Here is a 22,115-nt window from a genome sequence, read left to right as displayed (position 1 = left end):
ATGTGTTTGTGGAGGATACAGCTTTTTAACTGTTCATTCTTACATAAGTTTGCTCAGAATGGAGCTTACTCCTATGTAAGTGGGCAGGGCTTTTTGAATTAATGTATTACAAAGGTTGGAAGTTAGGTTAGATTTTGTTGGGGTTTTTAAATCAAAACTTCTTAATTATTGGTGCTTTGTAAAAATTGTGATTCACCCTCCATAGCTTTTCATGTGGGGCGGGGGGGGGGGGAGATATCTCCGCTTTCTATACCAGTACCTTTCTGTAACCATTTCAAGGAGGCTGATTAGGGCTGTCTACTCTCTTTTGATATGCAGCACAAGCCTTGAGTGCTCTTGAGGGAAGGAGGTGTGAAGTGCTAGTGGCCTTGCATGTCACATACCCAAATTAACTGTTTTGAACTGTGGGTAAGACTTCCTTATTGCCTTTCTATAACTGGGCAGCTTTTGATGTTCAAGACAAAGCTGTCACTTCTCACTGTGCTGTAAACTGCAGCTAAATTGTCTTGGGGAAGTGGCCTGCAATATTCCTTTGCAAAGAGTTGTCCCAGGTGAATGGCCCTTCTTCCTTCCCTTCCCTTCCCTCCACCTACCTCCTTCAGTTGGTGCTAACACGCTCCTTTCATGCTTCCACAAATTCCTTCTCACCTTTGCAGGCAGCAGGTCGGCTTATTGCTGGCGCATGCCAGCTTACTGCTTTTGATCATTTGTGCTAACAAGGTCCTTCCGGGCACAATTGCCCTCTTTTGCAGAGGTGCGTGTCATAAGTGTGTGTGCTGGGGTGGGGGGAGTCTCAGAATGCAAGGCTCTTTTGCCTATGCCTTGTCTCTTCCCTTTCTAAGTGAAGGAAAGGAGTTGCTGCATTTGCCTCTATGATACGATAATCTTTATTGTCATTGTCTCATACAGAACAACGAAATTGAAAACCTACATAAAACATTCAAAACCCAACAAGCCTGCTATCCCAGCTATCCCAACCAGATTAGCCCCCTAAAAGCTCTGATACCCCATTTTTAAATACAATATACTCCCATAGAGACTACCTTACACTGCATTTAAAACCAAAATCGCATTTGGATAGAAACTGTTCCTCAGGCGGCTAGTCCTAGTCTTTATAACCCTGCACCTTCTTCCAGAAGGCAGAAGCTGAAAGAGATCATTTCTTGATGTTTGATGTTGTCAGAGGACTTGATCATTACTTTCAAAAGGGATGGTGGGCGATGGCTGCTGGAGTAGAATAAGCTGGAAATGTGCACATCTGTAAGTTTATAGCAAAATATATCCCCTTTATAGGAATGTCCGCGGGGAGCATGGCATCTGTCAAGCTGATACAAGGGGTGCAGAGTTGAGGGTTTTCACAGCTGAAATTTCCGTGGAGATATTGGGGAATTGCCGTGCTTTGAAGTGGTTGTGCGCCTGCCTTTCTCAAAGGTATTTGTGTCTTTTCCCTTACCTGCTGTTCTTGAGCCATAATAAAACCCCTTTGGTTTTGTTAATAGCCCTTTTTAGGCTGCCTGTCGCATTCATGTGAATGGCCGCAATGAGGCCGCCTGTGCTGGAGCAAATGTGTCTTCTCCAAAGGCCTTGGCACACTTCACAGCTTCCTGCAAGTCGCATGGCATCACCTGGGTGCAAGAGGGTCTTCAGGGGGACCTGATTTGTCTGGACATCTTTGCCTAAGTGGCTGTAAAATGGGGCTGGCCTTTGATCTGCCTCTCTTTCCCACACTGTTCCTTTTCCTCCTTCTCTGGGAAGTGTGGATTTGCAGAAGGCAGTTTCTTGATTTTTTTTGTTTTGTTTTTTAATCACAAATTTCCTTTGTCACTCTTCAAGCCTTCATGTGCGCAGCATTGATCTTCCAGCTTCTGGTTTTAAACAAAATGCAAAACTAGGTTCATTCTGGTGAGTTCCAGAAATATTTCAACACGGATATCTTGAAAAAAGGCTTATGGATTCACATGAACCTTGGAAGGTGGGAAGCTTTGTGACAGCAGAGAAAAGAGGGAGCTAGAAGAGAGCACATTTTAGGTCCAGCAAGGAAGAAGATGGAGAGAAATTGAAAGCAGCTTCCTCTAATGTCTTATCACCAAGATGCACAATTGGAAAAAATTTAGAACCTGGTCAACCCATATATTTGTGCATACTGGAATTGCACATCTGACAGTTTGCTTGTTTGTTTGTTTTAATTTTTGCACATGTCTTAGGGCTAGAAGAACTTCTTAGCTCTTGGCAGCTTAAAAGTTGGAGACTTGCACCGAGGGGCTTGGATTAGTTTGTTCACAGTGTTTTGAGCTACTTGGTCCTAACGGCTCCTAAACATTTTGGAGCTGATGTTTAAGAAGTTAACATCTTCTCCAAGGATGTCTTATGAACATCAGGTAGAAAAGAGGCCCTTTTTGTTAACCACACGTGTAGGTGTCCTGGTGTGTATTTGACCCTGGTGTCTGTGGTGTGTGTTTTTCCAGATCTAACCCTCAAGGTGGCACTGTTGAACTTTGAAACTGAACTGGTTTTGAGATTCCTGTGGAAAGTGTTTGGTTGTAGAAACATCCACAGAGAGCTGAAATTCTGATTCACTTAATTGCTGAGACTGGTTAACCCAGGGAACAAAACACCGATCCGAATGCTTTTTGCTAGCTGATGCACCCCAGTCTGTGTAATGCAGGTATCCCATCTGCTGCTTCTCTGGGTCAATTTGGATGGCTGCAGTGGGATAGTATCCTGCACTCTCTCTCTTGTTCTTCTTTGCTTATCTGGCCTCCTGTATACAGTACTCACAGAGGCAGTTTTTACATTCTGTCTTAGTTTTCTTTTGAAGGAACCTGGAACCCATGTCCTGCGAAGTAGATTCAGAAGACTAGGGGAACATCAGTCTAAATGACTAGCACTAAACAACTTGAGCATCACTCTTTAACATATAATAATCTGTTAGGTCAGTGCTTTTCAAACTGTGTTCTCCCAACATTCTGCAGGTTTCTCAGAAGCAAATGGGGATCCTCAATGTAGTGTAGTGTGTGAGCTTATTTTCAAGGCAGCTTGTCTGCCCCCTGCACATTATCTCTTGCAGTGAGCAGGCGCTCGGGGAGAGATGTTATAGGAAAACGGCCTTCCCACAACTTGGTGCCCTCCAGTTGCTTTTGATGACAACTCCCGTCAGCCCCAGAGAGCACTGGGAGTTGTAGTCCAAAACATCAGAGGGGCACTGGGTTGGGGGAGGACATTCTAGATGGTTTCCTTGTGGGGTTTACTCACAATTCATGCAGGGGAACATTGCAGCCAGAAGCCCCGGCCAGTCCTCTGTTTTTGCACCCTAGAACATTTGCCAGAATATTCTGCGAAGCACAGGTGTTCCACAGCAGGCGTGTCAGGGTGCATGTGCTCTCTGAAAGTGCAGGGGTTTGAAGTGCATTGAATTCGACAGACTTTGGTGAATCCCTCAGCCTTTATGATCCCTCGAGTCTTCTTGGATTGAAACCAGTATAGAGATCTATCCTCTAAAACAGTGTTTCCCAACCTTTTTTGGGCAAAGGCACACTTGTTTCATGAAAAAAATCTCGAGGCACACCACCATTACAGCCCCGTGACGTCAGCGCGCAGCGTCACGCCGGGAGGGACATGAATTGCTAGCAAATTACATAATCACCTCCTTGAGGGCTGGCTCATCTTCTCCGAAGGCAGAACCCCATTAATTAACAGCACAGACTCACACCATAGCCAAGACGAGGGGGGGAAACCTCAGTCATGCACAGTCATGCACATGTGGGGGCTAAATGAGGACGAAGACCGGGCAGAGAGCAGGGTTCAAATCACCCCACCTGGCCAGGACAATCCCTGGGTGCTCCCTTGGGCCACTTGCCTGACCCACCTCGCAGGGCTGTTGTTGCGAGGATAACACGGGGAGAACCACGCGCGCCCCCGGGAGCTCCTTGGAGGAGAAAGCGGGCGATGAATGCAATGCACGAAATATATGAGAGGCGACCAGGTTTTGCAGGTGAGGGGCCCCCGCCAGCCTCCGCTTCCAACACCCGGCGCAACGACGCCGAAGTTTCCCCCCGGGCTCGGCTCGGGGAGCAGCGCTGCTCCCCCCCGGCTCCCCTTCGCCCTCCCGGCGCTCTCTGCCGCCCACTGGGGACCCCCCTCACCTGCCAAGTCCGGAGCGCCGGTGGAAGTTGCATGCATGCATGCAGGGCGCCACGTTGCCATTGCATTGCACTGCACTCCATGCAACGCCTGCACGCATGCATTGCCTTGCACGCCCGCCAAGGGGTCTCCCCGCGGTCCGATGCGTCCCCTCCGGCGCGGATGCAGCATTGCAAAAATAAAACCCCCCCGACGCAGCCCTACCTGGGGGGGCAGCCTCCGCCTCCGCCGCTCCGCCTCCGCGGGGATCCCCGGGCTCCATCCTGCCGCCCGATCTCCGCGGGGGCGCAGGCAGGCTGCGCGGGGTCTGCGCGGAAGAGCCCCTGCCCGCCCGGCCGCCGCCGCTGCGCTCATTCCATGGCCGGGAGAAGAGCGCTTCAAACAAAACACCCGGCCCGCCAGGCCACGCTGGGAAATGTAGTTCGCGCACCCCGTGCGGGCGCGGAGCCCAAGGGCGAGGGGACTACGGATCCCGGCAGCCCCCGCGCCAGGGACGGAGGGGGAGAGGCCGGGTGCAGGGATGGAGGGACGGGTGGGCGAGCGAGTGAGTGAGTGGCAGCCGCCAAGCCTTGGCCGAGAGCCAGGAAGGGCCTCCCCGGAGGAGGAGGAGGAGGGAGGCGCAGAGCGGGAGGGAGGGAGGGAACCCCAGGGGTCATCTAGTGACGGCGCCCCAATCGAAAATTTGACTTTAAAAAAAAATATCTTTCGAATTTTTTAATTTTTCCCGCGGCACACCAGGCAACATCTCGCGGCACACTAGTGTGCCGCGGAACAGTGGTTGGGAAACACTGCTCTAAAACCCAGCCAGACAATCTTGCCCCTGGGGATGCCATCTGAATTGGGGAGCTGCTTGACTTGGGCCAGCAAGTGCCAGGATGCTCTTCAGTATTTACATGCCCAGTTGGGCTGACTTGGTAGCAATGGTGGCATTTGGTTAAGTACAAGAAAGATGGGGCTTGGAGGGCTTCTGACAGCTGCCAGTTCTCTGCTTGCGCCCAGTTGTCAGCTCCAGTTTCCTGCCCTGCCAAGCCAATGTTCCACTGCCCTGTACAAAAGGGAGTTGGGAGATTAGACACTGGATTAGTCTTGCTGTGCCTTAAAGTCCTTCGCCTTGCCATTTCCCAGTTATTTTACATAATCCCAAACACCGGAGGAAAGGCAAAACAAAGTGATTCATCAACTGTGTGTGTGTTCAGTGACTGACAGAATTAGTTTCACCCAAGAGCGCTTACTGGTACCTTTCTCTGGACCTGATTCCGCCTCTGCTCTGACAGCCCTGGTATAGTTCCTTTGCAACGTGTCCACAAGGCCAAGAGCCGCCGTGACGTTGTCCAGAGCAGGTCAGTGCCGAAGACTTTGTGGGATTGTTTCAAGTCCCTTGTTTGACTAGAGGAATGGATCATTGTTTTCGTAGCGGGGTCTTGCCCATTTCAGGTCAGCAGCTGCCGGGCTCCTGCGCCTGTGTCTGCGAACAATGAAATCTTGCTTGCAGCCATTCTGTTGTGGCTTTCAAGGACTCTGCAGCACTCAAAACAGCTGGTGCGTCGCTATAGAGCCTTTCAAACTGGGCTGGGCTTTTCCAGTGAGTCGTCTTTGCCCTGTGCATCAATGAAAATATCTGTTACAAGTGTACAGTAAAAAAGATTCAAAATTTGCAGGGCCTTAATTTCAACCAGCACAGAACTTTGGCAACCTGGAAAGCAAAGTCCTTCAGGCAGACAAATCCATGCATGCAAAGCTTTGACCCATTTAAGAAGACAGTCTCACTTGATTCCCCCCCCCCTTCCCCCGCCGCTCTGAAGACTTACATCCTGTTCAGAATTTGGATGTTTGCAGATAACAGTGCTCATCATGCTAGAGTACAGAAGTACAGAGTACTTCTTCCTAAGTTCAGATTAATAGTGAAAATAAAGCAATGATGTACCGTAGTTTTGGCATAAATGCAGAGGGGAAATCCCAAGGCCCAGAACCAGAGAGCTACTTCAGAGGCACACAGGAGTTGAGCAGACGTGATAGGAGATAAATATAACATGTATAACAGCAGACACACACACAGGTGTCCCCCAGGTGTACCACAAACTGTTTCACAGGCTGTGCCCGTGTGATGGTCGTGGGGCTGCTAAAAATACCCTTAGGCATGTAGAACTGGTTGCATTTCTTTGGATCTAAATCTGATGTTTGCAAGTCTGAATGGCTCCTTTCCAAAGAGGAAGGGGTCTTGTTTTCTACGGAGAAGTTAGAGGCACTGTGAGAAAGAAGAGATGGAGAGAATCGTATCCTAGCAATGCCTTCAACAGTAACAAAGGTTCAAAATATGGATATGTGTTGCTTAAAGACATACCCACTCCCTGCTCCCTTATTCTTGCAGCAAGAGGGCATGAAGGAATAAGTCAGCCCATAGAACTTCTTGAGGGCAGAGGCTTTCTCAGTTGTGGGTGCCTCCCCACCGTCCGTCAGACACCTGGAAGGGAGCCGGGCAGTGCAAAAGCAGTTTTCGAGACTCGTGTTGAATCAGGATTACTAAAACAACTCCCTGCTATAGTTACCCTTTGAAAAACCTGTTGGCACTGTGAGCTTGAGAACTGTGATTGAAATGGGGGCTCGGGGACTCTATAGTATCTGAACCTGGGGCACATGAGGGTCAGGGCGATTAGGGCAGTGTTTATGGAAACATGCTGTGTGGAGGTTGCTGAAGCTTCTTCGCTGATTGCGCAGCGCAGCTCTGTCCCTTGATGCAGCCCTGCAGCTTCAAGGTGTGAGAGCCATTTGGCTGCAGCCCCAAAGCTCAAGTTACTTTGTCAAGCACAAAATGGAATAACCCCCCAGCTCAAAAGTGGTAGCTGACTCCTAAAAGCAGAGGTGTCAGGTGTTGGGGATATGTTCCCCCAGTCATGACTGGTTGTGGTTAATGCAAAGAAGCACTCTGGACATGCTCATTGTTGCTTTCGACATGGTAAGTGTAGTCTCTTGGCAGTGGGCTGAACTCTCACTAATAGTTATACTGTAGATGTGTTCTCGCAGCTACCAGCATGAATTTGACTAAACTTGCAGGAGGCAGTGGAAGACAGGAGTGCCTGGCGTGCTCTGGTCCAGGGGGTCACGAAGAGTCGGACACGACTAAACGACTAAACAACAATGATGCCTTTGTTTTGCTGGGGTGTCTGTCACTGGTGGACTCTCTCAGGATGTGCCAAACCTGGACAAAGGACGATTTGTGGTAACCTGGAGGAAGAAAAATGGGTCAGCGCAGTTTCCTTTCCCCTACAGCATTTAGCGCATCATTTTGCGTCACAGCTGGGCAAAATTGCCATTTATTTATTTCTTGCATTTATCTCCTAACCTCCTCAATTAATCCCCATATCAACCCGGTGAGGCAGGATAGGTTGAGAGGGAGTGACTGACTCCAGGGCCACCCCGAGAACTTCATGGCTGAGTGGGGGGGGGGATTTGAACCCTGGTCTCCCTGGTCCTAGAACAACCTTCTAACCACTGCATGTGGCCTTAAATCTGCAGTGTGGCAACTATCCTGTTACTTGAGATCACCAAAGACTCACCAATTGCTGCCTGAGAAGAGTTAAGGGATATTTCTAATGGTGATAGCAAGTACGAAGAGGAAAGAGATTGATCGAGGAGAATCTGATTTGTTTCTGTACCTTTCACACTAATTTCATTTGATGCCATTGGCCCCATTGAGATTCCATTGGGAAGAGGCATATAAATTGAGAGGCTTTTAACACCCTGCCTTTACACACTAGCTCAGGGAAGCTCACACCATTGATCGAAACAATTTGTAAGAGCTTTATACAACAGAAGAAGGACATAATCCTGTTTGATGGATAGCTGACTTCCAGAGCCGCTTGCTCAATGCACCTCCAGAATCTGTGACAAAACCTCTCCATTGCTTCAAAATCCTGCTTCTTGCCTTCCTAGGGCAGCCTTCACCAACTCTGGTGCCCTTTGGATTACAGCTTGCATCAGCACCAGGATGCAAGTCCAGACAGCTGGCAGACGCAAGGATGGCAACGGCTGCCCTAGGGCATCTTTGCATAGGTGCAGCAATGACAACTCCTGAACCCACGTCGTGGCTTCCACCAGTTCTGCAGAGCAAACACAGCCCCCCCCCCCAAGCCATGTCAATTCCTCTTGTTGCACCAAAGCGTTGTCTTGCTAAGCTTCCTCCGTGTCTGGGTCTCTACCGTATCCTGCCCGCCCTTTTTAAAAATAGGTCCCTGCTCCTGGAAGGGTGCTGTGGGTTATGGGAAATAAATACACCCCCGCCACACACACACAAACCAACAATGACCCACGTTTTCTGTGTGTGCCACTCTTCCTTCCTGTTGCCCATTTTGACCCTGCCTGTTTTCCACTGACCCGTCTGCATTGGAGGAACAGCCAGCACGAAACCACTGTCCGCAGCTGCCACATCCCCGAGGTAGTTGCTGCTCTGTAAACATTGAAGGAAGGAAGGAAGGAAGCAAGTCATGCCGCTGCTATGCAGCCTCGTTCCAAGAGCATTTTCACTGGGGAGATTTGGCTGGCTTGTTGGAGACACCTGAGCAATGTATGCATCCATTCTGCTACGGAGCTCTAGCGCATGGGTAGGAAACTAAGGCCCAGGGGCCGTATCCGGCCCAATAGCCTTCTCAATCCAGCCCGTGGACAGTCCAGGGATCAGTGTGTTTTTACATGAGTACAGTGTGCCCTTTTATTTAAAATGCATCTCTGGGTTATTTGTGGGGCATAGGAATTCGTTCTTTCGTGTGCCCTACAAAAAAATATAGTCCGGCCTCCCACAAGGTTTGAGGGACAGTGGACTGCTGAAAGAGTTTGCTGACCCCTGCTCTAGCGTGTAAGAATTGCCTCCCCAGATCAAGCTAACAGTGGGGAGGCAGCAAGGCAGGTGGGCTTTCCGAATGTCCAGCCTGGGCTGTCTTCACCCTTGAAGATTATCTTGATCTCTCATGGCTCATTGACCCTCATAGCTCTGTGGTGAGATAGAAGCCTTTCTCACTGCAATACCTCAAGGACCACCTCTCTCCATACGAACCTACCCAGACCCTGCAATCATCATTTGAGGCCCTTCTTCATGTGCCCCCTCCACGAGGGGTCCAGAAGGTGGCAACACTGGAATGGGCCTTTCCTGTGGTGGCTCCCCACTTGTGGAATGCTTTCCCCAGGGAGGCTTGCCGTGGGCCTTCATTACATACATTTAGCACCAGGTGAATCGTTCCTCTTCTCCTAGGCTTTTGGCCTTTTAAACGGAGGCGGGGCGGTAATGGTTTTCTTTTTAATGTTATTTAATATTTAATTCTTATTGTGCTATGTATTTTTGTAGTTTTATACTGTAAACCATCCTGTGATCCTCAGATGAAGGGTGTATATAAATTAAATGACTAAAACGAATGAAGACCAAGCAAGCCTATAAAGATGCATTTCCCATTTCAAGGTTTTCTGGTGCCCATCAAAGGTAAAAGGCAGCTGCCTGTTCCCAGGTGGGAATTTGGATCCTCCTGGTCCAGAACCTTGAATTGGTTGGGCTTCTCTGCCCAATTTTCTTTTATTGCTGATAAAATAGGAATACCAGGGCTTCTTGCTTCATAGGGCTGAACAAGCTGAAATTAGTAAAACACTTGCATGAAAATCCTTCAGCTTTGCTTGCTTTCAGGATAGGTATGTTGCTGTGGTTTTTTAAATTGCATTTTAAGGCTGATGTGTTTGCCTCCCCGGGCTCCTTTTGCGGGGGAAGAACAGAATATAAATGTAATAAGTAAACAATAGATGAAGCCCGAAAACTGTAAAGTGGTGTGGGTACAGCTGCTGGGGAGGTTTTAAGACATAAAAGGCAAAATAGTAACACTAGCTGAGCCTTACTTACGCTGCTTCGTCAGAATAAATGAACTGCGAAATAGGCGCACTCACAGGCTGTTTCCCCTCTGCTCTTGCCTTGTGACTTGAAACATGCTGTGGAGTCAAAAGAATTATACTACCTTCTCTTTCTCTTTGCAGATCCCCGATGAGTTTGATAACGGTGAGTAGGCAGACCATCCTTCCTGCTTTTCAAAAGTCGCCTTGATATGTTGGAGTCACAGCCAGCTAGGCAGAGGAGAGCCCTTGTTGGGAGCACTGGAAGACTTGAGAAAGAGATGTTGTTCTAGGGCCTTTCAGCACCTCGGAATACCTTAGCCGGCGCTTGGGCTTTTTATGTTTTAAGAATCCCGTGCTTTCATCCCTACAAATATGCCAATTCCCACCTCAGATCTTGCAGTACAGATGCCGTTTTGTTGCAGGCGTGTGAACGTTCTCCACGTTTCAGTTGAATTATCTCCTGAAGTTTTTGTAATGGCTAATCAGTCAAAGTGGAACTGGAGCAGCTGAAAAGCCATAAGATTCATGCTTACCTGACGACTAGTCCTTGTGGTACTTTCTCAGCACACGGATGAGCCCTCGCCGTTTGTGTGGACCAGATTTGAGGGCATTTGAGAGCGAAACAGGTGCTCTGGTGGCTTCTAAGGCCTGCTAGGCAGCTTTCCGAGTGCTCGTAGAAGAGAGCTTTATGCATGCTCTGGATGGAAAGTTGGAGAGTGTGATGACTAGCAGAAGTGTCATTGAGTGCAGCCTTCCAGGCACTTTTGTTTTCTTTCTTCCAAATTTTTTTATTCATTTTATAACACAACTAAACAACACAAACAGAAAAACATACAATACAAACAGTTTCTTGTCTTATCCTTATTTTTTCTAAACATTGTTAGGTGAGCTTCCCCAAGTCCCCCCATGTGATTTTCATTTTACCTCATCTTTAGCAGTTTACACATATCGTAATTTTAACCAATTTTTATCACACTTACTTTTACCATAAGAATCTTCACGTTTTATCCCTTACAAACAATACTATTCTAAAATACACCATCTTCTACTTCTAACCCTACAGCCTATATCCACTTCCAAAGCTATTCTAAGATTTAAATATTAGCATATTTTTTTCAAATATTCTTTAAACTTCTTTCAGTCTTCTTCCACCGCCTCTTCTCTCTGGTCACAGAGTCTCCCAGTCAGTTCGGCAAGTTCCATATAGTCCGTCGTCTTCATCTGCAGACCTCCAGGCACTTTGAACTCCCCTTAGCCCTACCTAGCAAGGTCCGTGTTTGGGGCATGATGGGAACTGTAGTCCCAACAACATCTCCAGAGTACCAAGTTGGAGAAGTCTGAAGTATCCTGTGTTGCAGCCTGACCTTAAAGCTGCACAGAACAAAGGTCAAAAACACTAGAATGGCGGAAAGGGCCACCGTTCTTAGTTCTCAATGGTTTTACATTAAAGCTGTTGTTTGACCCAGGTGCAATTTGGGACATGATAGCATTTTGTACCTTGTGTGCATCCATAGATTTTCCCTGCTCAGGCACCTTCTTCGCAGCTCAAGGCACATCTGATAAAAGCCTGAGCCTGTCTTCAGAGTCTTAAATTTGTGCTGCCAGCTAGCCAAGCACCTTCCGACACTTCAGTATTTCAGCAGCTGAGAAGTCTGGTGGGCAGGCTGGGGGGAGAGATGCAATGCCCCAGAAGTTAAGCTATAAATATGTTAAGTCCTTGATGTGTTAAACCGGAGAGTAAGGGAACAGCAACAGGCGTGACCTGCTCACCCACCCACCTCTTTACAGGGGGAAAGAAATTAAAACCCCACGTAACACTTCCAGGAATAACCAGAATTGCTTTACATTTCTAATTGGACGGGTGAAAGGTTTGGGGAGGAGGCTTTTTTCTGCGGCTGCCTTGAGAGCAGATGTACTGGTGCATAAACAGCACGCCTGCCCCTTGTCAAGAACAGAAGGTCAGGCGGAACTTGTGCCGGGGGGGGGGAGTTCACAATGCTTCTGCTGCGCCCCACAGACATCCCCACCCCAGTGCCCGTTCTTGGGGGCTGCTGGAGGCAAAGAGCAGTCACTGAGGTTACGATGCGAATGAATGGAGAGGCGGGGAGCCTTTGGGGCAGGGGAGAGGGGGGTGGGAGGGTGTGTGTGCCTGTCCCCGGGGGCAAGGCAAAGCCATAGGCATTCCAGATGTCCTCTTTAGCTATTCCGCTTTTGAAGAGAGAGGGGCAGGTGGAGAGGCAGATTTCAAGACAGAATCCTGTGGGGAGCGAGAGCTTTGGGTCAGACTCTGAAGCAGCTTCCTCCAACCTGGTGCCCATCAGGTGTTTCAAACTCCCATCCCTCTCAGCCAGAATGACCGGCGGCCCAGAGCGACGACGGGGGTTGTCGTCACAAATACCTGGAGAGAATCGGGTTTGCAGAGGCCTCTCCTTTTCCGTACCTTTGCAGAGCTGTCAACTTTTACCTTTTTTAAAGGGAAATTCCTTTATTCCGAATAGGATTCCTCTCGAGAAAAGGGAAAAGTTGACAGCTGTGCCATTGGCGTGTCTTGGTTGCCGGAGATTTTGCTTTGCAGCTGCCAGTTTGACGGGGACAACACCCTGTGTGAGCCTCTGGCCCCCGGGGGCCCCCAGGCGTGATTCTCTCCTCGGAGTGCTTAGCTTTGGGTGTCTCCAACGGTCCCGCTCCGCGGAGCAACCATCGTCTTCCCAGCATCCCCTCCCTGGTGCATCGTCAACAGCTTTTGCCCCTTGCCAAAAAAATGCACACTTTTGAGCTTGGTTTAGTGAAGACACTGTTGGGCTATTTCTAGCTCCCTTGTCCTGAAATACTTGCACATGAGCAGGGCCATTTATTTATTAATTTATTTAATAGGCTTTCCTAGTCCAGGAGTTTCAAAAGCGAACGGAGGCTCTTGGGGGGGGGGGGGAGTCTGTACAATAGGAGGCCAGATGGAACTTAGCGCAGGGCTTTCAGAAAGCAGATTGCCCAGTTAGGAGAACTTTCCCGATAAAATATGTAGGAAGCCAGTAGGGAGGGGAGGGTGTTGTGGGTTTTTTTTTTGCCTGGGATAGGAAGCTTCTTTCACCAGCTCCTTTCAGCCGGCCTGGCATATGCTCCCAGCAGATTAAAAGGCATTCTCCAGTCGTGGCCCCATTGTGGCCCACAATAGATTTATTATTTCTCTTCCCCACTCCCACCCCCTCCTCACCCCGTTTACACTTCCCACCACTTTCCCTGCCATCCAGATTTTCAGCTAACTCCCCAACCTCATCCACCCATTGACAGAAAGTTGTACAGGTTCCTGTTGGCACGTTTTGTGTAAGCTGCTCTGTCCCGGTCCTTGCGCTGGGAGCACCGAAATTGCTCTCTGCAACCCTCCTTCGCTCTCCTTGTGTCTTATTTAACTGTCAGCTTACTTCACCCTAAGGAATCTTTAAAAGCTTAGCTTTTAAAATAGTTCACCATTTGTTGGGAGGTGTCTAACACAGTCTTCCCCAAACTTGGGTGTTTTGTTTGTTTGTTTTGGTGTTTTTTTTACTACAGTTCCCATCATCCCTAGCTAGCAAGACCAGTGATCAGGGATGATGGGAATCGTAGTCCAAAAAAGGAGTTGAAGACACCCAAGTTTGGGAAACGCTGTGCTAGTATTTTACAACAAAGAATGGAAACAGCAGCCAGTAAAATGGGCAGGTGAAGTCAAGAGCCCAGGTTCAATAAACAGCAGCAGAAGCAGCGCAAGAAGCAAAGCCAAACAAGGACGTTTGGGGGAAATGTGTCTTCGGCTTCCTTTGAAAAGACAGCAGGGAGGAGCTGGATCTTAGAGAAATTTAAGACTGCCATAGCGAAAGCCCTGCTCCTTCTAGAGTAGGGCTGGGGAGCCCTTAGCTCACCAGGTGTTGCCGAACTACAACTCCCATCAGCCCCGTCAAACATGACCAGTTGCCAGGGATGATGGGAGTTGTAGTTCAGCGGCATCCCGAGGGCCAAAGGTATAGTTTTTAATGTTTGATGTTTTAATTTGTTGGAAACCACCCAGAGTGGCTGGGGCAACCCAGTCAGATGAGCAGTATATACTACTACTACTACTACTTCTTCTTCTTCTTCTTCTTCTTCTTCTTCTTCTTCTTCTTCTTCTAATATTTTATTTCCGACATCTGTTGTTGGGGCCAATGTACATCATATGGAAGCCAAAGCAAAGCCTCTTCAGAAGCTCCCAAGTGCAGGTGGATGAGTGGGAGGAGAGCATTCCTTGAGGCAGAGAAATCCAGTCTACTAGATAATTTAATATATGGTGCAAAATGATCTAAATCATGCTGCCCACCCCATGTTATCTAGCCTGTTTACATATACAGAGCTGGAAGACTGATCCTGTCCTTTGTTGCAGCAAACCAGATATCAAAAGCTTTAGGGCAGGTAACAGTTTATGTAAATAGATACCAATTATTTGAGCTTTGTTCTTGACCAGCGAATGCCTGCCAGAATTTTTAAGCTGGTTTCTAGAAAACAAAACGAACGGCCTTAATTTTTTTATAGCGTAACGTCGTAGGTCGCTAGAAATGTGCAGACACTGAAGCAAGTGTTTGAAGCAGGGTGGCTGTCCAGGCAGCTTCCAAACAAAAGTGGCTGCTTGCTTTGAAATCAGTCGACAACATAGACTGTAAATTATTGTGGCCGGTTGCATCTTTCTGTGGTGCACGGAGCCTCCTCAAGTAAAGCCTTGTTTCTTCTCACAGGCTCTGTTGACCGAGAGAAGAGATTGATTTAAAAGTCGGAACAGGTTCTGGTTCATCCAAGTTGGATGAGCATTAATACCGGTTTAACTTCGTTCCTTCCTGCTGCAGCCAACTGTCTAAAAATGAGGCGTTTCAGTCTGGCGGTGGCCGGCGGCAGCCTCTCAGCCAAATTCCACCATATAAGCCCCCAGCAGACACCTGAATCCCTTTGGCCTGTGTGTTGGTGCAGCCAGTCATCCTCCCCAGCTGCTCAGCTTGAATTATCATGACAATGGCTCCCAAATTACGCCCCATTCAATGCGCCTGCCTTTGATTGATTAACTTACAGTTTCTGTTTGAATAACCCTGGCGCTAAGATGCTGAAGCTGTAATCTCAGAGGGATAGTTAACAGCGCTGGTGTGGGACTGTGGTCTCGGCTCACACGCTCTTTCTTCTTCAGCCTGACCTCTGCTTAAGTGAGCTGGTAATTGAGGAATCCATTAGTATTCTTTTGGAAGGACTGCAGGACTCCGCATATGTTCAAACTGCATCAGATGGCTTGGGGGGGACGGGACTGGGGGGTGTTACAGAACAGGGAGCCCCGGCTAAGCTGCCAGCCGCAGAGCCCTGCTTGGTTAATACCCATTCACAGATAGATTTAACTTTTGGCAGCCTTACGCTTATTAGCTGCTGCTGCTGCAGCAACAGAATCATAGAATTGCAGACTTGGACAGGACCCAAAGTGTCATCTAGCTCAGTCCCCCTGCAAAGGCAGGAATCGCAGCTAAATATTACCTCTCTTGGTTCTGGGAACACTTTTCAGTCCAGGAGGGAGTTTTTTCTTCCCAGTGATAAATGAATCAACAAGCCAGGTTGAACATAAACTGGCTTGAAACAGATATTACTGGAAAACTTATCCAGCCCCCAAAGATTCCCCAGGAAGTGTCGTTCTTGATTTCTGAGGGAGCTGAGACTGTTTTGCTAGGTCCCCCTAGATTCTCTGCATGAAGCCTTGACAGTTAAAGCAGAAAGGCACATCTGTGTGCGTAAAGTCTACCAGCGCAGAGACACGCACCGTCCCTCCTTGACGGAAAATCCCCTCCATGTATTTGGAGGGAAGAAATGAAGTTCAGACACATGCAGAGCATAAACTCAGGTGCCTTGACGTTCCTGCAAGGTGTTTCCCATGGTTGACCCTGTTCTCTGAATTGGCTTTCAGATCCCGTAGTGATCCAGCAGCTCCGAAGATCATACAAATACTTTAAAGATTACAGGCAGGTGAGTGAGCCTTCTGTGGTCCTTTTTCAGAATCTGTTCCTGAGTCTCCCCAAATGTAAAAATTGGCTTCCCCTAAGTGTCACCAGGAGTTGTATCCTAACTGGGTTTTAAAAAAGGTAAGTTGCTGTGCAGGCACTTCTGTGTCCCACGAGTTCAGGCCCTCGGATCTTTTAAGTTTAAAGCAAGTTCCTGGTTGTGGAGAAACACAAGGAGACCTTAACACTCCTTTGCCAGTATTAAGTGCCGTGACCAGAAGAAAAGCTGGTTTTCTTTTCTCCCGTCGAAACACCTGTTTGCAAATGGGTGCTGCTACTCTGAATTCTACGCAGAAGTTTTGTTGATTTCAGCCCAGGGGCACCCAGAGCCTTTGTGCGCGTGTGCCAGTGGCGCTGAACGCTTTCTTCTGCCGATTTTATGCTCTGCATTTAAGCCAATGTCATGGCTTATTATGGGTTTGTATGTTGAAAACAGTTGTTGCTTTTACACACACACACACAAAACACACACACACAGCTCAGAACTTATAAGTGACATTTGAAAATGGACTCCGGGCATCTTGCTGATGAGCTAGTTTTATTTAAGCCAAGTTTTACACACAGGAATGCAGGAATCGCAGCTAAAGAACCCCTGACAGATGTCCTTCCAGCCTCTGCTTAAAAAACAGAGCCCGGGTTCCAGTAGAGTGTGTTCCACTGTCAAACAGCTCTTCCCTACAGAAAGTTCTTTCTGATGTTCAGTTGGAGAATCTCCTTTCTTGTGATTTGAATCCATTGGCTCCGTTTCTGCCCTCTTGAGCAGCAAACTCCCCCCCCCAAAAAAACAAGCTTTCCCTTCAGATATCTGAAGATGACTGTCATATCACCTCTCAGTCTTCTCTTCCCAAACGACCCTTGTGAGATTGAAGTGTGTGCAGGTGGATGGACTGGTTAAAAAAAAGGAAGCAAACCACCACTTTAAATGGTTTTTGTTTTGTTTTGTTAGTTGTATGTGTTGGTGTTTTGTAGTGTTTTTTGTACTGTATTGTATTGTTGCATGTTCTTTTTTGTTTGTTTGTTTGTTTGTTTGTAGTGTTGTGTTTAATTTGTTGGAAAATTAATAAATATTGTTTTTAAAAAACAAAACAAAAACAAACAAACCACTAGTCACCAAGCCTGACGGGCCTTGAGTTTTTTGTGACAGTATCTGTATGGCTTCTGCTCCTGGGTTATTGCTTTGCTATCAGCACCTCTGTGCACTGAGAATCCCATCTGCCGCCAGGGTGATAAAATCGCTGGCCTGAACTCTGCCATTGCCAGCGTGCAAGCTGCTTTGAGCCCAACAGCTTTGCTTTGCTTGGGCGCTCATGGTCCTTTTAAGGACCATCGCCAGGCACAGCTGGGGGAGGGAGGGGGGAGTCCGCTCTACAAAGACTTTATCCTTGTAAAAGCTGCAAGAACGCACCTTGGCTTTTCGGTCTGTCTGGATACTGTGAAGACTGGCTTTAAAACAAATTGCAAAGTTTGAAGGTCTTTCCAAAGAAAAGAAAAACTTGCACTGTGTACTCTTGTGTTGTGTTTCTCCGCTTAATTGAAAGAAGTAATAAAATGTACAGATCAGAACAACTGTTTGGACATAATTGAAGCAGTCTGGATCCGATCCGATCCGATCCTCAGTATGCGGCTCCAGAACAGCGGCTGCTGCTGTTGCTGTTGTTGCTGCTGCTGCTGCTGTTAATTATTTCCTTCCTTTTTACCAGACCAGAACTGAAGGTGTCATCAGATAATGAAAGATTATCTGTGCCCCTATGTCAGGGGTCCTCAAACTTTTTCAGCAGGGGGCCACTCCACTGTCCCTCAGACCTTGTGGGGGGGCCGGACTACAGTTTGGGGGGGGGAATGAAAGAGGGACAGTGAGTGGTGCGCAAAAGAGCTCCGGAGAGGGGCTGGCACCAACAGAGCCCAGCCCCCTTCCTCCTCTAGGCAGGGCAGGGAGAAGCCAGGAGGAGGGAGGGTGGTAAGAGCCGCCGCAGTGTGAGGGAGAGGGAAAGAACGTGTACTGGACGTGTTCCTGGACTGTCCGCGGGCCAGATTTAGAAGTCACTTGGGCCTGATCCAGCCCTTGGGCCTTAGTTTGCCTACCCATGCCCTATGTGGACAGAGACAGCCTAACTTCTGTCTCTTACGCTGTGGTAACCTCTAAGTTGGATGCCCCAAAGGAAGGGTCTGTCCTCCACTCTTTTAACTGCTGCTGCTGCTCTTTGTTTGTGTCTCTTGCAGATGATCATAGAACCAACCAGTCCTAAGCTGCTCCCAGACCCCCTGAAGGAGCCCTATTACCAGCCCCCTTACACTCTAGTCATCGAACTCACAGATGTTCTCCTTCATCCGGAATGGTCGGTGCGTATCCGTCCTGGGGCAGCATTTAGGGAGGTGGAGCAAACATACTCGTTTCCCCCCACCCCACCTGAGTACTACTTGGTCAGATTAAGTGATATGGTAGTCTATCCCTTGACGGACAGCACAGAGGACTGTTGCCTGCACTCCTGTTTGCAGTGCCGTAGCTGGGATATGCAGTAAGAGCTGCCTTAGTATTTGGGGACGGGTCATGGACTTTTCCTGGTCTCCTGCCAGCGTTGATCTGTGCTGGTTGGCAAGTGCTCTTTCTGTGCAGCTGGTTCTGTATCTTTCTCCCAGGGCTCTACTTTCTCGCCTCTTGTACCCCAACCGCCCTGATGCTGTTCTCCCCCCCCTCCCTCAGTTAGTGACCGGCTGGCGCTTCAAGAAGAGGCCAGGCATTGACAACCTGTTCCAGCAGTTGGCACCTCTCTTTGAAATCGTCATCTTCACCTCTGAAACAGGCATGGTGAGTGCTCTGCCCCCTGCCAGGCATGGCTTGGCTTCCTTAGTCCTGGAGCTAGAGCAAGGCGGAGTCAGCTTCTGACCCTGGGACCCTGATCCCAGGATCCAAAGATGGCTCTGCTTAGGCGGAAATACAGGTGTGCACCACTTTCCTCCTCCAGCGGCGTATTCCCACACAAACCCTCTCTCCTCCGCTTGCGTGTGTGTTTTTGTGTGTGTTCAGGGTGTGTTAAGGAGGGCTGCAGGGATGCTTCTTTACCTGCAGCCACTCAGGGCAGGCTGGACAGCGGGAGAGCCTTGAAGGGGGTCATAAGAATGAAGGACTTAAAAGGGTTGTGGGAATGTAAGAGCCCAGAGAAAGCAGATCAAGGCTGGAGCCCACACACTAACACACACACACACCCCAAATACTTACACATGCCTACAGGACCGCCTCTCCTGGTATGTCCCACGGAGGACCTTACGGTCTTCAAACAAAAACATCTTGGAGGTCCCGGGCCACAGGGAGGTTAGGCTGGCCTCAACTAGGGCCAGGGCCTTTTCAGCCGTGGCCCCGATCTGGTGGAACGCTCTGTCACAAGAGACTAGGGCCCTGCGGGACTTGACATCCTTCCGCAGGGCCTGCAAGACAGAGCTGTTCCACTAGGCCTTTGGCCAAGGCACAGCCTGACCCCCTCCTTTGGCAATCTTTACAGAACTCTAGCTCAATGGTTGCCATCAATGTGATTCTGAACTGATTTTAGAATGAATTGATTTTAGAATGATGTATTATTTTATTGTTGTTAGCCGCTCTGAGCCCGGCTTTGGCTGGGGAGGGCGGGATATAAATAACATTTTATTATTTTTTTTATTATTTTTATTATTAATATTATAAATCATGCAATTCGAGCACACCTGCCATGTTTTGCTTTTGTTGGATGTGGGGAAAGGACATGAAAGCTCCACCCTAGACTGTTACCCATCTTATCTCAGGAACCATAAACACTAGGAGTTTGCCGTTTCATTAAAAAACAAAGAAACACTGGGCTTCTTGACATCCTGAATTCTGTGCCAGGTGCCACATCCCACATCTGCGTGGTGCAAGGGCTGGCAGGGGTCCACAGTTGGGGTTGGGGTCCCCAAAGCCTTGCAGCGGACTCAGGAATTTGTGCCGTGTAGGAGAGGGCCGGCCTGCCTGCCTGTCTGCCCAGCACCTCCTGGGTCAGCCTCCTCCCTTCCCCTTCTCCTTTCTCACGCTTGAGTGGCGGGAGGGGAGTCCCACAGGGGAGCGTGCCGCTGCTCATTTGAATATGTATGGGTCCAGCCTGACGGCCATTCAGCCCATTGAATCCAGGCTATTACTGTGCTAATTGAGTGGGCCTGTCCTTGTGGGGAGAGAACAACAGCGCGGCCAGGAGACTTGTGGGCAGAAGACAAGGGAGCAGCCTGGCTTGTTTGCTCTTAGCACAGGGGATTCTGTTAAACCCAGGTCTAAAGCGCTATCTGCGCTCAGAGCTGTGGCTCCAGTGACAACGTGCGTTAATCTGCGATGCTTCACAGTTTAACAACCACTTAATGACCCCTTCCTAAGAGAGCAGACGCATTAAAGAGGGTGTTTTGTGGTAGCTGGGCCACGTTTATGGAAAGCCTAGCCTGAGCGTATTTGGGAAGTGGTGCAGGCTTGTCCAGTTTTGGACCGGATGTCAGCATCTGTCTGTCTCAATGGGAGAGTGTGCCTTTTGGCATGAAGTCAGACTCGCGGAAGGTTACAGCGCCTGCTGCAGCTGTGGAGACCGATCCGGGAGAGACCTGTTTTGTTGCAGCTGGAGCAGATGAATTTTAAGCGACAGCCCTGGCCTATGAGGAGCCACAGCAAAGTCCGTTAGTGGCAGAGTGCCCCACAGCTGGCCAAGACCTGAGGCACAGGTTGGCACAGTATCCCTCGGGGGGGGGGGGTGAGGCTTGTTCCTTTTGCTGGTGACAGCAAGAATAGACAGGCCAGACCCTCGAGGCACATTCTTTATCACTGTGTGTGCAATCAAGCTGTGTGTTTATTCGGGAAATAAATGTGCCAGTATGGCCTCCTGAACCAGTATAGGAAGCAGCTGAATGGCACGATGCAGAAAGCACCTTCCCTCGCTCTTCCCACTGTTACAAAGACAGAGCCTGGAAATGTTTGGGGCATGTGAGGTGATTCCGCTTTACCCTTCTCCATTCCAGACCGCTTTCCCCCTCATCGACAGCGTGGACCCTCACGGGTTCATCTCCTACCGGCTTTTCCGCGATGCCACGCGCTACATGGATGGGCACCACGTGAAGGTATTTGCAGCCAGGCTGGGGTGCAGCCATGGGGGGTGGGGGGAGATGCCCAGCGGTGTTTGTGGCCTTGTGTGTTCATGCGCACGTTTATCTCTGGGTGGAGACATCTGGATGGCAGCAGGTTGTGCTTGTCATCCCTCTGGGGGAAAGTTACGTCTTTCACAACCAGGATTTTGCTTTTTCTTCCTCTCCTCCACCTGGGAAGACTCAGCCAGATGGGCGGGGTATAATAAATTATTATTGTTGTTGTTGCTGCTGTTATACTTCTGGGAGGGTTTGCTCTATAGCAAACATCGATGAGAGCACCCGCTTCAATTCCCAGACTGGATCCCCGGTGCCTCCGTTGAGAGCTATGGCCAGTTTGGGGTGAGGGTGGGCTTGGCGCTTGACGCAGAGCCCCACAGAGGAGAGCACCTGTGGGATTTCTTTGCCCTTTTACCAGTTGCCTGCCGAGTTCAGGCTGAGCATTTTGATCTTGGCCTCCTCCGGTATTGCCTTAAAACCACCGAGAACGGGCGTTCTGAAATCTTGACTCTTCACACTGCCCCAGGGTTAAGTTCCAGAGGGGCTGAATGTGAGTGAAAATCCACAGGAATGCACTGCAAGGGATTGAGACCTTTCGAACGTCCCGACGCTCCCAGTGGGCTCTGGCAAAGGGGCGCTGGTCCTCCCTGTCGGCATCTCCTTGCAAAGCGATGTTATGCAGCAGCAACCCGGGCCTCCCTTGCAGCCACAGCTGTGTTTCGAACCCGTGGCCCCTCTACCCAGCCTAGGCGAGCGCAAGGCTGGAGCAGCAGGTGTCCTCCTCGTGTTCCGCAATGCGAGTTCCCCTGTGTCTGTGCTCCACAATAGAGTGCGGAGGGCTTTGCGTCGCCACTGCAAGCCAGCCTGCCTTCTGTCTGTCCTCCTCCCTCCTTCCCTCCCTCCACCTCCCATCTGCTGCCCCAGAGCCTGTGGGGTGTCTCTTTCACTCCATGGCAT

General features: G+C 49.2%; 1 protein-coding gene across 2 annotated transcripts in view; it reads left to right on the top strand.

Moving 5' to 3' along the window:
• Positions 1–22,115, top strand: part of TIMM50 (translocase of inner mitochondrial membrane 50) — a 36,948-nt gene that overhangs the window by 10,280 nt on the left and 4,553 nt on the right. For both annotated transcript variants that reach the window (XM_081200524.1, XM_081200523.1), the window contains exons 4-8: positions 10,147–10,168; positions 15,941–15,999; positions 18,255–18,374; positions 18,736–18,840; positions 21,036–21,134. In XM_081200524.1, the coding sequence (XP_081056650.1) occupies positions 10,147–10,168; positions 15,941–15,999; positions 18,255–18,374; positions 18,736–18,840; positions 21,036–21,134 (405 nt within the window). The remainder of the gene's footprint in view (positions 1–10,146; positions 10,169–15,940; positions 16,000–18,254; positions 18,375–18,735; positions 18,841–21,035; positions 21,135–22,115) is intronic.

The sequence above is a fragment of the Podarcis bocagei genome (genome assembly GCF_964188305.1).
Source record: "Podarcis bocagei genome assembly, chromosome: 7".
Taxonomy (NCBI): Eukaryota; Metazoa; Chordata; class Lepidosauria; order Squamata; family Lacertidae; genus Podarcis; species Podarcis bocagei.
The sequence above is the reverse complement of the archived record's forward strand: the minus strand, read 5'-3'. Positions and strand labels throughout refer to the sequence as shown.